The 13,980-nt window shown below is 41.0% G+C and overlaps 1 protein-coding gene across 2 annotated transcripts in view; it reads left to right on the top strand.

Moving 5' to 3' along the window:
* Positions 1-13,980, top strand: part of SLC38A5 (solute carrier family 38 member 5) — a 776,684-nt gene that overhangs the window by 633,785 nt on the left and 128,919 nt on the right. For both annotated transcript variants that reach the window (XM_044080289.1, XM_044080288.1), the window contains one exon: positions 12,886-13,010. In XM_044080289.1, the coding sequence (XP_043936224.1) occupies positions 12,886-13,010 (125 nt within the window). The remainder of the gene's footprint in view (positions 1-12,885; positions 13,011-13,980) is intronic.

Here is a 13,980-nt window from a genome sequence, read left to right as displayed (position 1 = left end):
GGGACTCACCGGCTCCAGTGAGAAGCATTGCAGAAAAGCTGGAGATCACATCTGTCAAGGTTCTCAATATGAATGCCTTACTGTCTTCAGTGCTGGACTAAAGGACTCCATAAGATCCAAAGACTGTCTATTTTGTTTCTCTACCCTCTTGCCTGATTCCTTTTCTTTCTTTCTTACTTTCTTTTGATTTATATTCTGCTTTTCCTTTTCTTTCTCTTTTTGAGGTTTAGCCTTGTCAGGTTTCTTAGCTGGAGAACAGACTTCTTGAGCAGAAAGAGCCTAACTCCCTGTTTGGGTAGGAAGAAAGCCCTTAAGAATAAGTTTGTCCCTGAATCCTTGCAGCACTTTGGGACCAAAAGAGGGACATTCCTCACAGTCTGCATCAAGGTGCACAACCCCTAAGCAGTAAACACATAGGAAATGTGGGTCCTGAGGAGGTATTTTGTGGACACAGGCCAAACACTTCTTGAACCCAGCAGCCTTGTCTGCCATATCTAACATACTGGAAGGAAGAGGAAAACAGAATGACTACCTGCTAAAACACCAACAATATGAAAAAAAACACCCAACAGTACAACAACAGTAATACCACTACCACAATAATCAAAGCTATGAAAGTTATCAACATTTATAAGCAAAACCTAGATAAAGTAGGTGAAAAAGAAGCACCCTGTAGTGAAGGAGAAAAAAACGTTTTTTTTTATGAAGGGGAGAAAATGAGTTAAACAAAGCTAAGAAATTGAATAAAAGCTACAAATAGAAGGAAACCAGAGTATTTAGAGCCAAAAACTACTCAACATCAGAGTCCTCAAGAACCATGCATGCCCTTCTGGATCAAGTGGCAAATGATATCTCAGGTACTCTGAGGTACTGAGGGAATTATGACTAGGGGAGGAGTTAGCATGTTGGATCCAAGCTTCCAAAAAAAGTCCAGATCAGGTCAGATCCAGTAACCCAAAGATTAAATGAGATGAAAACACACAACACCAGATCAACAGTTTTCTAAGCTGTGCCAACTGTACAAGTGCAATCATCATAAGTAAGTCTATATTTACTGTTTATAATGGTAAGCAAATCATCCAACTTTTGACATGAAGAATATAGGTTACCTTTAAATATACATTGCATTTCCTCAGACTACAAAAGAAAACCCTGAACAAAGGCCTGCAGTTTAGTTACTTTTCTGGCTGTGGCTTAATAACTTTTAAGTATAGTGTAAAACTATCCTGGGTGCTCAATGGAACAAACTCTTGAGACTGTAGTAGCAAAAAAACTGGCTCCCCCTGGAGGCCAAAAAATTTGTAATAGTGTCCAAAGGCAGTCTAGCTTGAAAGGCTGTAGAAGTAGCTAAACTCCCTAGTGAATGTGCTTTAGGTTTTTGAGCACAGCTGTTTCCCCCTGATCGATAAATTTCAGTGTGATGACCAAAGAAAGCTTAAGGGACAAAGTCACTTTAGAAGGAAGGCCTTTAAATTTTTTGTTCTGTCCAAATAATATCTAAGCTGACGGTGGACGCCAAGATATGTAATGCTTTTTTTCAGCTCATCTGAATAGTTAGGAAAAAAACAAGAGATCATCAATGGATTGACTGATTTTTTTTTTTGAAGCCACCTTAGGAGGGATGGATTGGATTTAGTCTGTCTTTGTACTTTTGTGAAAATCGACATAATGATCTGCTATCCCGACATGAAAATTAGAAATAGCAGCCAACTGAACTCTCTGACTGTGGAAGAGAGAGCCTGCATGAAAATCTCCTGCTAAAGAGTCCAGAACTGCCTGAACAGGGCAGTAAAAGGATCAATATTTTGGGCCTTTAGCCCAAGAGAAGAACGTTCCATTTTGTGTGTGTAAATCCTCCCCTAGAGGTTTTTAAGAAACTACTATATATCATCTCCTAACTGGGTTAGAGAGACTCAGGAAGCCTGGCTAAAAGGGCAGAGCAGACCATGCTGTGAGTTGAGAGGAGGATTGTGGGATTGACCGGTGCAGGCTGGTGGAAGTATGAATCTGCTCTGGGTCACAGGGTCCAGGGCTGCACGCTGCAAAAAAAGGTGATGATGGAGGAACGGAACCAAACTTGTCGAGCCAGTAAGGGCATCAATCTGGATCATTGGCTCTCAAAACGGTAGCTTTCTGGATCACCCGAGGACGGGGAGGAAAATGGAGGGAAGGTATAAAGAAGTCCCTGGGCCTGGGCGTCTCTCTGAGCCTGGGATGGGGATGGGGAAGGGGGGAAGACTGAAGAAAGAAGTCTTTACATTTGCTGTTTTGGGCAAAAGAAAAATCTCATGGACTTAATTTCCCCATGAGAGAAAATCTTCTCACTTCTGGATTGCTTGAGAATCTGTCAAGGTCTTTGCCAAACATAAATGAGGGTGGTTAAAGACAGAAAAGAAGCAGTCCTTTTACAGAAGGTAAAGAATATAACAGTGATCCTCCCAAATCCCATTATATGTCAATGACATGGGAATGCAAAGTTGCTTCCTTGTGTCTGGCACAAGTCATACAAAGTATTATGGGAAAGAGGAAGGCTTGAGGGAGTACAAAATTGCATTGATACATCAAGCCCCATTGGTAGCCATGTTATGGAAAACAGGCTAAAATTACAAATAAAGCATTTAGAGTGATTCTGAGGTGTTAAAATAGTCCAGGAAACCTAGATAGAGTGAAAACAACAGTGTTTTTAGTTCTATGGTGGAGTTTTCCTTTAAATGGCACCAAAACATCAATAGCACCTTGAAAAGTTCTCCCTTACATAGAAAGACATGTTACTGCAGTCTGTAAATGCAGATTGAAGGCACATTCTAAGAACCGACAAAGCTGACAAGGCCTTCTGATATCAATGTGTGACATAACCTCATTTCAGATGTAAACACCATTTATGGCCACAAGAGATCAGCACAATAGGTCTGCTGCTGGCAGGTCACTAACAATACTACATGCTCACGAGAAAGTTCAAGCCACTCCGTAGGGAGACTGGCCACAGGTAGAGGTCTGCCATCAAAGAGCACACTCATTGAGACAGAGGAGTTCTTGCTGTCCCTATTTGGGGACAGTGGGAGTGCACTGACTCCTGGTGGAGGTTTGGGACCTGGACTGGTGACAACATCATGTCTCTCTCAGGGATGCAGCAGGTTGGTATTAATGTAAGGCAATAGCAAGGTCTGGTAGCAAACCACTAGTGTGAGCTTGCTGATGGTAACCATTGCCTTACTTCTCCTGTGGGTGCATCTTGGGTGCAGGCACACATCATAAACCACAAGGCATGTCTTCATTTTCTGTTAAATTTGTTATAGATCTTATATTTCCTGAATTGCTGTTGTAGCAGTGGGTGTGGGATGCCCACATGTCTTATGTTTCACACATAGGTGTTTGTCTTCAAAGGTGCAACAGTCATGAGGGCAGCTATAATGAAATAGACATGCTTGATGTCTGTGCAGTATCAGAGCCTGGCAATGGTGGTAGCATCATTGCAGAGTCTAACAGCACAGTGCCACTCTCAGCAGCAGTTAAGGTAGAGAGCACTCTACCACCTACATCCACTGACACTGCTGTGTTGTCTGCGGAACCTGTCACTGCCTCTTCAGTGAGTATGGAAGGACATGATATACCTGGCAACTCAACACAAGCTGCATGGTCATTGCCAGCTCACACAACCACATTTGGCAGTAGTGCCATCACACAATGAAGTCAGTATTAGGGAGCAACATGCTGGTGGACATAGGTTCCATGGTTTCTGCTGAATGCCCCCAACTAGGTGTCACAATGGACATAAATCAACAAATGTCTTGGTTGGTAATTCAAGCACAGACAAATGCCATCAGTGTCAAAGCAGAAATGATTAGCATATGGAGTGGCATGTATAACATATGCAAGGTCTGCAGTGCCTGCATGCAGCTACAGATCATAGGAACAGTGAAACACCCACCTGCTAAGGTTGTTTAATGGCCATGTGGTAGCTATTGCAGCCTGCACGAGATTACTTGACTCCTCCCTCCATGGCCATTGTCATACCTGTGGCTGCTCAACTGTATCCATATTGTGTGTACACTTTATAGGGCAGGTAGCTTGAGGTTGAATCTTTCAACTTCTTCTCCATCAGCTATTAATGGTAAGTCTATAACTGTCAACACAGGTGCCATCAAAGATGTAGCCATAGTGGCAATCCTTCCCATTACATAGTCATGTAGTAATGGTCCTGCAGTTCCACAGTATCCTTACCAGTTGTTTTTGCTGGAAGTGCCATTCCCTGTAAGCGACACCTTTGTAGCTGATGCCATCTATAGAGTGGATTGTTCCTTCCTGTGGACCTACAAGACATGTCACATCCATACTCATGCAGTGCTCTGCCATCCACAGCAGTATTATACAAACACCATGAATATATGGCCACCTGTCCTCCACAGGAAGTTCTACACTCTCCCTACAGAGTGTGGCCAGCTCCCCAAATCAGTCAGCTGTGTAATGTAATAGCTCTTCCACATCCTGTAATACTTACCTTCTTCCATATACATAGTAGCTGCCAGTTTCTGGTACTGTGTGTCACCACACATGTGCACATTATGGTATTGTGCCCTCCCCACCCCTCTCTATTAAATTAATCTTATATAATGACTGGTGCAAAGCAAAGCCAGTCAAATACACTGTATTGCATAGCCTGGGTATACTACTGCATGCATCAGTTTTAGTCTTCAGTGTCTCAGTTCTGGAGAATAGTTATACACCAGACATAGCCTCATTGCTAGTGCTGCAGAATGCTGTGCCACTCACATGGGGATCCATTGCAACCAATTCATCCAATGACTGGCCATGCAACACCATCTCCACTGCTGCCTCCCATGGAGAACTCATGCTCTAGTAGTTTGCATAGCATCATGCTGTGCAGCACTGCACAGACACCAAATACCTTTTTGCAAGACTTCAGAGCATACTGCAGTGCACCACCAGAGGAATCTCGGCAAAGGAAATGGGCTATCAACAATGCTGCATGGTCTGCAACAGTGTGGAGTTGTATGACATCTAAACTATTCTCTGTGGATTGCTTATGGGTTGCATGAGCCATAGCTCCAAGGCACATCTGACATCACCAACAACACACAACAGTAAGCACTGCCATAAGTGGGTGGCATTTAACACACCTGCTGGCTTGTTTGTGTAGCCTGATGGTAGGGATGACTTAATTTACCTGTTTGATGCTCCAGGTGGAAATCACCCTGCACACACCACTAATCTAGCTCAGTCATGTGTCAAATGTGGAAACTGCCTGGATGGTGCCCAGACTCATTGTATATAGTACCCTTTGCATTGCTCAGGTACCTAAAGGTTGAAATCCTTCCAGATGACATACCAGTAACCCTGTGCACCAGACAGGACCTTGATAACAATGTGGATGCAGTCAATTGTCTTTAGAACCTCAGGGAAATGGGATATTTCATAGAGCACCCAGAAAGTGGTGTTTTTCTCCTCTGCAGTACATAGGAACTGAATATTCTACTTCAAATCCTGCAGCATGGTATCAGTTAACTGGTGCAGTATTTGTGAAGCAGATGCATGTAAAACACTCACCAAATCTCCTGCTGGAAGATACTGGCAGCAAGGATGGTCACAAGCTTCACATACTTTAAGGTCGTCAGGGATTAGTACTCTACTCATTGCATGCAATTCTATGTGAAAACAGAAACTCTTCAAGTTCCCAGATGGTGTCTAAAGTCCATACGATAGCATTCTATTATGTCCCTCTTGTAGGAGTGATTGTAGGTTAGGTATAGTCAGATCTAACCTGCCAATGGCAGTTATTTTCTCTGTTCAGTGGAGGATGATGATGTACAAATGTGTTGCTTGAAGGGGTCTCATCACACAATTCAAACCTCAGAGTTTCCAGTGCAGCATGCTGCTGACTTTGACTTCTTAGATTTACCCACTTGAAAGCATGGTACTACAGCTACAGCAGGTTACAACTAAAAGCAAGCATACCTATTTCTAATGGAATTTAGAGTTTAATGACAGCTCAGTAAAGAAATATTTTAGGTAGTTATTGTAGCCAGTGTACTAAGCAGACATTCACCAGAGCATCCACAGTGAAAACTGATTTCAATGGAAAATGTTAGAATGCGGCAGTAAAGGCACATGAACTAAAGCCACTGGAGTATGTCTCTGAAAGTGTATATGAACTAAAGCCACTGGAGTATGTCTTTGAAAGTGTATACATCTGTCCCTTTTTAAGATTTCATTATAAAACTTTCAGATACAACACTCACCTAAGACTGCATTTCTAATCTCAGAACTTCAGTGCATCACACACACCAGGTTTGAATTCACCCATTTAAACCACATGAAAACATAGTATTTTAGCCATGGCACATTCAAATGAAAGTAATATATATATATATATATATATATATATATATATATATATATATATATATATATATATATATATATATATATATATATATATATTTCTCTCGTAAAGAACATTGTTACATGTATGTTCTGGACATTACTTTACCAGGCCTTCTGTACATAGGTCAAATAGTCCCCCAGGTGGAAACCAAACATGGTGTCAGATTAAAGCACTCTAAAATGTTGGGTTTACTAGCTGTGTGATATGTCACTTCTAAAGGCAGTTCACAATAAAAGAAACAATGTGGAACATCTATTAAGATGTATGGCTATACAACACACACACATTCTGACCCTATACACACACACACACACACACACACACACACACATATTCTGAAGCTATGGAATATTCTCCTTCTAAGGGTGTGCATCTTATACTGTGAAGGAATCATATAAATATAATGACAAATACTGTTCCCAACAAACCATATAATTATTCAGAACTGCTGTTTGCAGCATACATCACCTGTCCCACAAAAATGATACCATTATTCTCAACACTTTTGATATCTCTTTGAAAAGAAAATGAAAACTGCAATCACCACAATAAATATTTTGGTTTGATGCCATTAGCTACACACACTGCATCCTCAATAAGCCATATTTTTTATTTAACATTAATCATTTAACAGCCCTGCACTTTTAAATGCAGCATGCCTCCTCACCCCTACACCAAAAAAGACAGTCATTCCAGTTTCTAGATACAACTCTGATGTTTGACCATTAGGAAAGGTAAATAAACAAATACCATAATAATTTATTTTAACCTCTTGCTTTTTGATACATACATATGCTTCCCCAAAACTAACAATATCAATGAATTATGTAACTGACATTTGCTTTCATACGCAGTCTACCCCCACAAAAACAACATTCATTTTTGTGCAATTTCTGATGTGTGAGCGTGAAGAACCTGAAAGTCATAGTGGCCTCAATAATGAATTTCAGTTTGTTGTTGATGCGATTACACACATATGCCGTCCATAGGATAGCATCATCTGTAACTGCCCTCTGTTTTACACAACCTGCCTTCCTATCTCCCCCAAAAGACAGCAACCTTCTGCATAACCCCCTGCTGTTAGGTTGTGATGAAAGTGAAAGAAAAATTATCACTGTAATGTATTTCAAGTTCTAACTGTCAGACACTGTACACATTTCCCAGGCCCACCAAGCCCACTTAAATGATCACTTTATTGTGATCATCCTAGCTGTCCCTTGTTTCTTTCCTTAAAACTGCCACCTGCAAAAAGACAGCCATATCCAGCAGTCACATCTTATGTGTGACTGTGAAAGTAGCAAAATAGCAGCCACTGTAATATGTTTATTTCTACTTGCTGTTCATAGGTTGGTACTAGGCTATCAGCCCTAGAGCCTAAAGAAGCCTAGCCATAACAATTCCCTGGATATTTCTTCCCTGGACCCCTGTCTAGCAGGGTGACTGACATGATCCCCGAGGTGAATTTCCTATCTCCCATCCAATCGTCAAGGTTCCTTTTAAAGAGGGCCAAGGAGGCGCTCTGCTTGACATGTATGGGCAGTCTGTTCCAGAGTATGGGGAGTCTTTGGGTCAGGAGCCTATCCCTCCAGCATGTTTTGTTCATTGTGAAGACAAGGTTTAGATCCCTGGAGCGTGTGGCTCTGAGGGATTGAGATTTCTTTAAGTGGAGCATGTCCACCAGCTCAGGGTTTGACATGGCCTTGTATGTTAAGCAGGATTACCTATGAGTAGATGATATGCAACAGAGTATAGCTGGAGTTTTTTAGATGGTCAGCATAGGAAATCTGCTTTAGGCCTGTGATTCTTTTAGTGAGGTATTTATGTGGCCTTTCCAGCTGTTGCAGATGTCTTGTGAGGTACATACCAAATGGGAAACAGCAATAGCCAGCAGTTGAAGTGTAAGGAAACATTAAAATAATACATTTAAGGTAAAGAACCAAAAACTTTATTAGTCACAGACCGGTTTTGGCATATCCATGCCTTCTTCAGTGTGAATAAATGGACATACTAGGTCACAGTTTATGCGCATTAAACGTATAAGTTCCTCACAACCTGATTATCAAAGAGCAAGTTCGGAGTTATATCAGATGTTTGTCCATAGGGGATACAAACATTATGATATCTATAGGGCTTGGGAAGCTACCAACAACATGGACAGGGACTCCCTACTTAAATATAAAAAATGAGATGAGGCATCTTCGGGGTCCACTATAAGATTCATTACCACCTTTGTCAGAAATTATACTGCCATTAGGGCGATCATTAACAGACATTGGAATATTTTTTTGGCTAATGATTATCTTAGAACCATTTTGGATTCGGAATGCAAGTTTACATATCGGAGAGGTAAGGCATTGGGGTCCCTGTTTTCTGACTTTAAACATACTGAGAGTGGTGGGGCCATCCACAAACAACTAACTATGTCTGGTGATGAATTGGTTGGTACTTTTCCATGTGGCCACTGTAGTTCCTGTAAACAGGTCTATAAATCAAAACAATTTTCCAGTCAGAATACTAGCAAAGTTTATGAATGTAAGGTCTTTGGGAACTGTAATAGTAATTAGGTTATCTTTTTGGCCAGTTGTAGGTGTTCGGCCTTTTATGTGGGCCAGACTTCCAGACCACTTAGAACCCGTATTAATGAACATTGTAGTGATATTAAGACCAAAAAGGAAACCAATGCTTTGTATTGATATGTGTTAAAACATAGTAATGCTGAGTTCTCCTTCATGATAATCGATAGAATATTAGGTGAAAGAAGCAATACCCAAGGGTGGCACAGCATATTAAATCATAAAGAAAGATTTTGGATCATTACACTGGGTGCACTTTTTTCTCCAGGCCTCAATGACCATTTATAAGTGATCATATGATGTGGTATATATGCAATATATTTTGTTGTGTTTGGAACCTGGGGTTTACATACCCTTTCTCTCCAGGTTCATCAATATTGTTTTTTATTTATTTTTGTTTTCATTAATTTCTATTATAAGTATTTATGATAGTGTTATGTTATATTGCATATGCTTATTAGGGCATATAATCATGTATACATATATTATTTTTCATTTAAAATTTTTTTTGCTATTATTGATTTGTTTATATGTCAACATCTCTTACATATATCATTAGGTTATTATCTAGTGGTTGTAACCTGCTTGGGATCCTATACATGTATTATTATATTCATTTTATTGTTAGATCTCATACTTTTTATGGGTTCATGAATATTTTTGAAGTTATTGGAACATACTATGTTCCTATTGATGGAGGTTGTCTTTAAATTTGTATGTCACAAATTATCAAGTATGTCCATTTATTCACACTGAAGAAGGCATGGATATAACTGTGGATTAGTCTGTGACTAATAAAGTTTTTGGTTCTTTACCTTAAATTTATTATTTTAATGTCTCCTTACACTTCAACTGCTGGCTATTGTTGTTTCACACGTGGTACTTTCCAGCCGTGCAGTACCTACGTGCAGGGCATTTCATTTCGGATCTGGTACATACCAAATGGGGCATTGCACTCTATAATGGGTCTAATGAGGGATGAGTACAGTGGGACAATGACCTCCTTTTTTCTGGATGAAAAGCCCTTAGTGATACGGTGTGCCACATAGAAGGATTTCCTAACTATTGTGGCAATATGGTTATCAAAGGTGAGACCATTGTCCATTTGTATCCCTAAGTCTCTCACCACACTTTCAGTGGTTAGTGTACTGCTACCTATGTGGTAATTCATGGGTACATGGTTTTTCCCAAAAGGGATAGCTATACATTTCTTGGCATTAAGCCTGAGCCCATGGCTCTGGCATCAAGCATCTGCTTCTGTAAGGCCCTATTGTAGAATATCCACATAATTTGGGGATTCAATAATGGCTCCCAGTTTGCAGTCATCTGCAAACTTTGTTAGCCAGAGTCCCTTAGTGCTGGCCTGTACTTTAGAGAAGTAGATGCCAAACAAGAGCGGTCTCAGGACTGAACCCTGAGGTACTCCACTTGTCACCTGTCTGGAGCTGGATTTGGAATTGGCTACTTTTACAGTATGGGTTCTGTCAGTAAGCCAGTTGGAAACCTATTGAGTGACGTAGGGATTTATGCCCAGCTTAGTAAGTTTATCTATGATTCCAGAGTGGATTCAGAGTGGGGGATGGTGTCAAAGGCCTTGGTGAGGTCCAGATAGGCTATGTGGACTGCCTTACCCTCGTCCACAGCTCTGGAGACTGATTCAAAGATGTCAGTCAGGTTCAGGAGACAAAATCAGCCCTTCACAAACCCAAACTGGGTGGGGTCCAGTATTTGAATGTTGCCAATGTCTTTGTTTGTAAGTTCCATGATAATGCATTCCATGCCCTTGCAGATCAGGCTCGTCAGACTGATGGGATGGTAGTTCCTGGGATCCAAGGAGGATGCCCCCTTGTGGTGTGGGATAACTGTAGCTGTTCGCCACTCAGTGGGCATGAAGCCTGAGGTGAGGCTATGATTAAACATGACACGTAGGTGAGGTGCCAATTCATTTTGTAGTTCATGTAGTACACAGCCCGGGATGTCATCTGGTCCCATGGATGCTGTATTCTTAACTTTGGAGAGTGCAGTTTCTACCTGTGTGGCCATGATTACCAGAATTTGGCAGTCTTTTGGGATTGAATTGGGCCCTTTAGGGGTGAGATGGGGGTGAAGTTAGCACTAAATCGATCTGCCAGGATATTGTAAATACCCTTGGGATCAGTATATTTCATGCCAGTCTGTTGTAGCTCAGAGCAGATCTGAGCATTGCCATTTAGATTCTTGACATAACTATAGAATGCCTTGTAGTTGTCTTTGGAATCTTTAGCAATTTTATTTTCATAACTAGCTTTGGAGGATTTTATGAGGGATCTCAACTTCTTACTGAGGCTGGTAAGGGAGTTTTCTGCATCCTGGGATTTTCCTCTTTTCTGCAACAGTTTCTTCCTTCTGTTGTATAGTTTGTTTATGGCAGGGCACCACCAGATTGACTTCTTTTTCTTGGAGGAGGGCATCTTGGTTCTATTTGGGATGGCACGATTCATGCACGAGTGGATGTACTCATACAGTGCCTTAGTGTAGGATTCAGCAGTTGAAATTTCAGCTCCCGTCTGCATGGGTGTCATGAAGTTTGCCACTTCTGACTTGAGTAGCATGAAGTTGGCTTTGGAAAAGTTTTTTACGGAGTTTTCCTTACTGGGGTTGTGGGGATGGGATGTGGATGTCAAGGGAGATTAGCTTATGGGCAGACCTGACCAATGAGGTGGTGACCACTGGTGTGGAGCATCTGTTTCCCATGTTGGTAATGACCAGGTCTAGGATATTGGAGCCCCTGGTGAGACAATGAGTTAGTTGATCTAGGGCGTTGGAATTTATAAATTCCAAGAACCATTGGGAAAAGGTGTTGGTACCCGAGTAGTTTTCCCAGTTAATGGCAGGGTAGTTGTAATTACCCAGTATTAGGGTGTTTGCTTGTATCTTAATATTTTCCAGTATGTTTAGAAAGGTGTAGTGAGAATCTTGGGGCATGGTGGGGATCTGTAGCAAGCTACAGTTTGGATTGCAGTCTTACCTAGTGTTAGTTGCACCTGGAGAATGTCAGATGCATTGTGTTGGGCAACTAGCCTGGAGGTGTGAATATCCTTGGTGAATATGGACACTCCTCCACCTTTAGTGTTTCGGTCTTGGTTTGGCAGCCGAAAAGTGTGGTAAGAGTTGTAGCCTGGCATTGCAGGGGTGCTCTCTTGAGCCTTGAACCAGGTCTCAGTTACTGCACAGATATCGATGTTCTCCATTTTTAGGGGTGCCTCGAGAGAGTGCATTTTGAGGTTTAGACCTCTAACATTGAGTAGCATTACCTTCAGGTTATGCATGCTTGTATCTGTTACGGTGATGGTTTTGTCATTTGAACCTTGCCTAAAAAAGGCACTATAGGGGTGGCAAGAGCTTTAGCCAGTAACCTGAATCCCAGAGGCAACAGGTGCAGACCATCTCTGGCAAAGCATCGTGGTTTGTCGATCATGTCATCCCAGGCAGACAGATACTGGATCCCCTTTGAATGATACCAGAAGCTTAGCCAATTGTTGACGTCAATCACTTGACATATTGTAGGAAGAAGGTGAAGTTTTCCATTAAGTGCTGCCCACTGTTTAACAAGCTCCTTTCTATGCCATTGTTTTGTTTTATATATAGTAGGAAGTATGCTCTGTGAGTGAATAATCTGTATCTGTTATCACAAGTGATAGCTAACAGGGTTTACAAATACATGACATGCCAGAATATTCATGTGGTAAAAATGTATTTGTAGAAAACATATGCAGGCGTGAGATATGGTGGATTAGTACAGCTTCTTCTGAAACAAAAAAGAAATAAATTAATAAGATGATAAATAAATAAATACAGCAGCAGCTGTGCATAAATGTTTGTTGGACAGTGTAACACAGTTATCCTAATATATATATCTTTTGGCTATAGGTCAAGTTGAGTCAGAAATGCTTCACACCTACAGCAAAGTAGATCCACTGGACACCCTAATCCTCTGCGTCAGAGTTGCTGTGCTTGTAGCAGTCACTCTCACTGTCCCAGTTGTTCTTTTTCCGGTAAGTAAAATGGCAAGTAGATGCAGTACAAAACTTGTATTGGGGTTAAATGAGATCCCTTTAATGTATGTCTGCTGCACCATGCTGTTTTTTTATTTCTGTACTACAGTTAGGCAGTGTGCCTTAATAGACAACCCAGAGAATTGAAAACATGCTGATCACTGACTTCTGACAGCACTGCTGTTTGCTCCTAGCTAAAGGCAAACATTTTTTTTCTGTTTCAGCAGGTTTTCTACCATCAGTGTGCATGTTAAGCAACACATGCATATCATGGCTTTTGAAGTTTATGGGCTGCAGAGTCAAATACTTGCATATCGAATCAAAGTGCATATTGGTTTATGTTATTTATGGATGGAAGGTATTTCATAAGGTACAAACTGGAGTAACCAGGTTATATTTCTCTGATGTCAGTTTCTGTATTTCTTTGTAAGGACTGTTAATTGTAAATGTGTGCAGAGCACACTGTGTAAAGTTATACTGTCCATCTTCCTTTTCTTCTAAATGGTATGCAAGTATCCATTCATAAGATGTAAAGAGCAATGTTCTGCAGTTACAACAAAATGTAATACACCTCTGTGCACTCCTGCTTCACTGCCATGTAAAGCTAAAGCCCTGCAATGCCTGAGCTCTACTGTACTACATACCTAACACTTCAGTTTGTGTTATGACCATCCCAGGAGAAGCTGATCTTCCCTGATTCCATCCTCCACCAAGGAATTTGTGCAACCTCTGTAAATATCAAATCCACTAGCCAAGAAGTATGCTTTGCCACATTTTTATTTTCATCTTCATGGGTTTTAGCTTATCATTTGTCATGCTAAAGGGATAACAAGAGATGGCAAAACAGACACACATACTTGTCATTCCTCAGCAAACTGTTGACTTAGGTTATACTGTTCCTGACTGATATAGCTTAGAAAACTGACTAAATTCCCCAGTGAAATATCATTTTGTACTGGCTTGGAAACAG

Source organism: Protopterus annectens, chromosome 8.part0 (genome assembly GCF_019279795.1).
Source record: "Protopterus annectens isolate FY-2018-M chromosome 8.part0, PAN1.0, whole genome shotgun sequence".
Classification (NCBI taxonomy): Eukaryota; Metazoa; Chordata; order Ceratodontiformes; family Protopteridae; genus Protopterus; species Protopterus annectens.
Note: the sequence above shows the minus strand (reverse complement) of the source record. Positions and strands in the feature narration are given on the sequence as shown.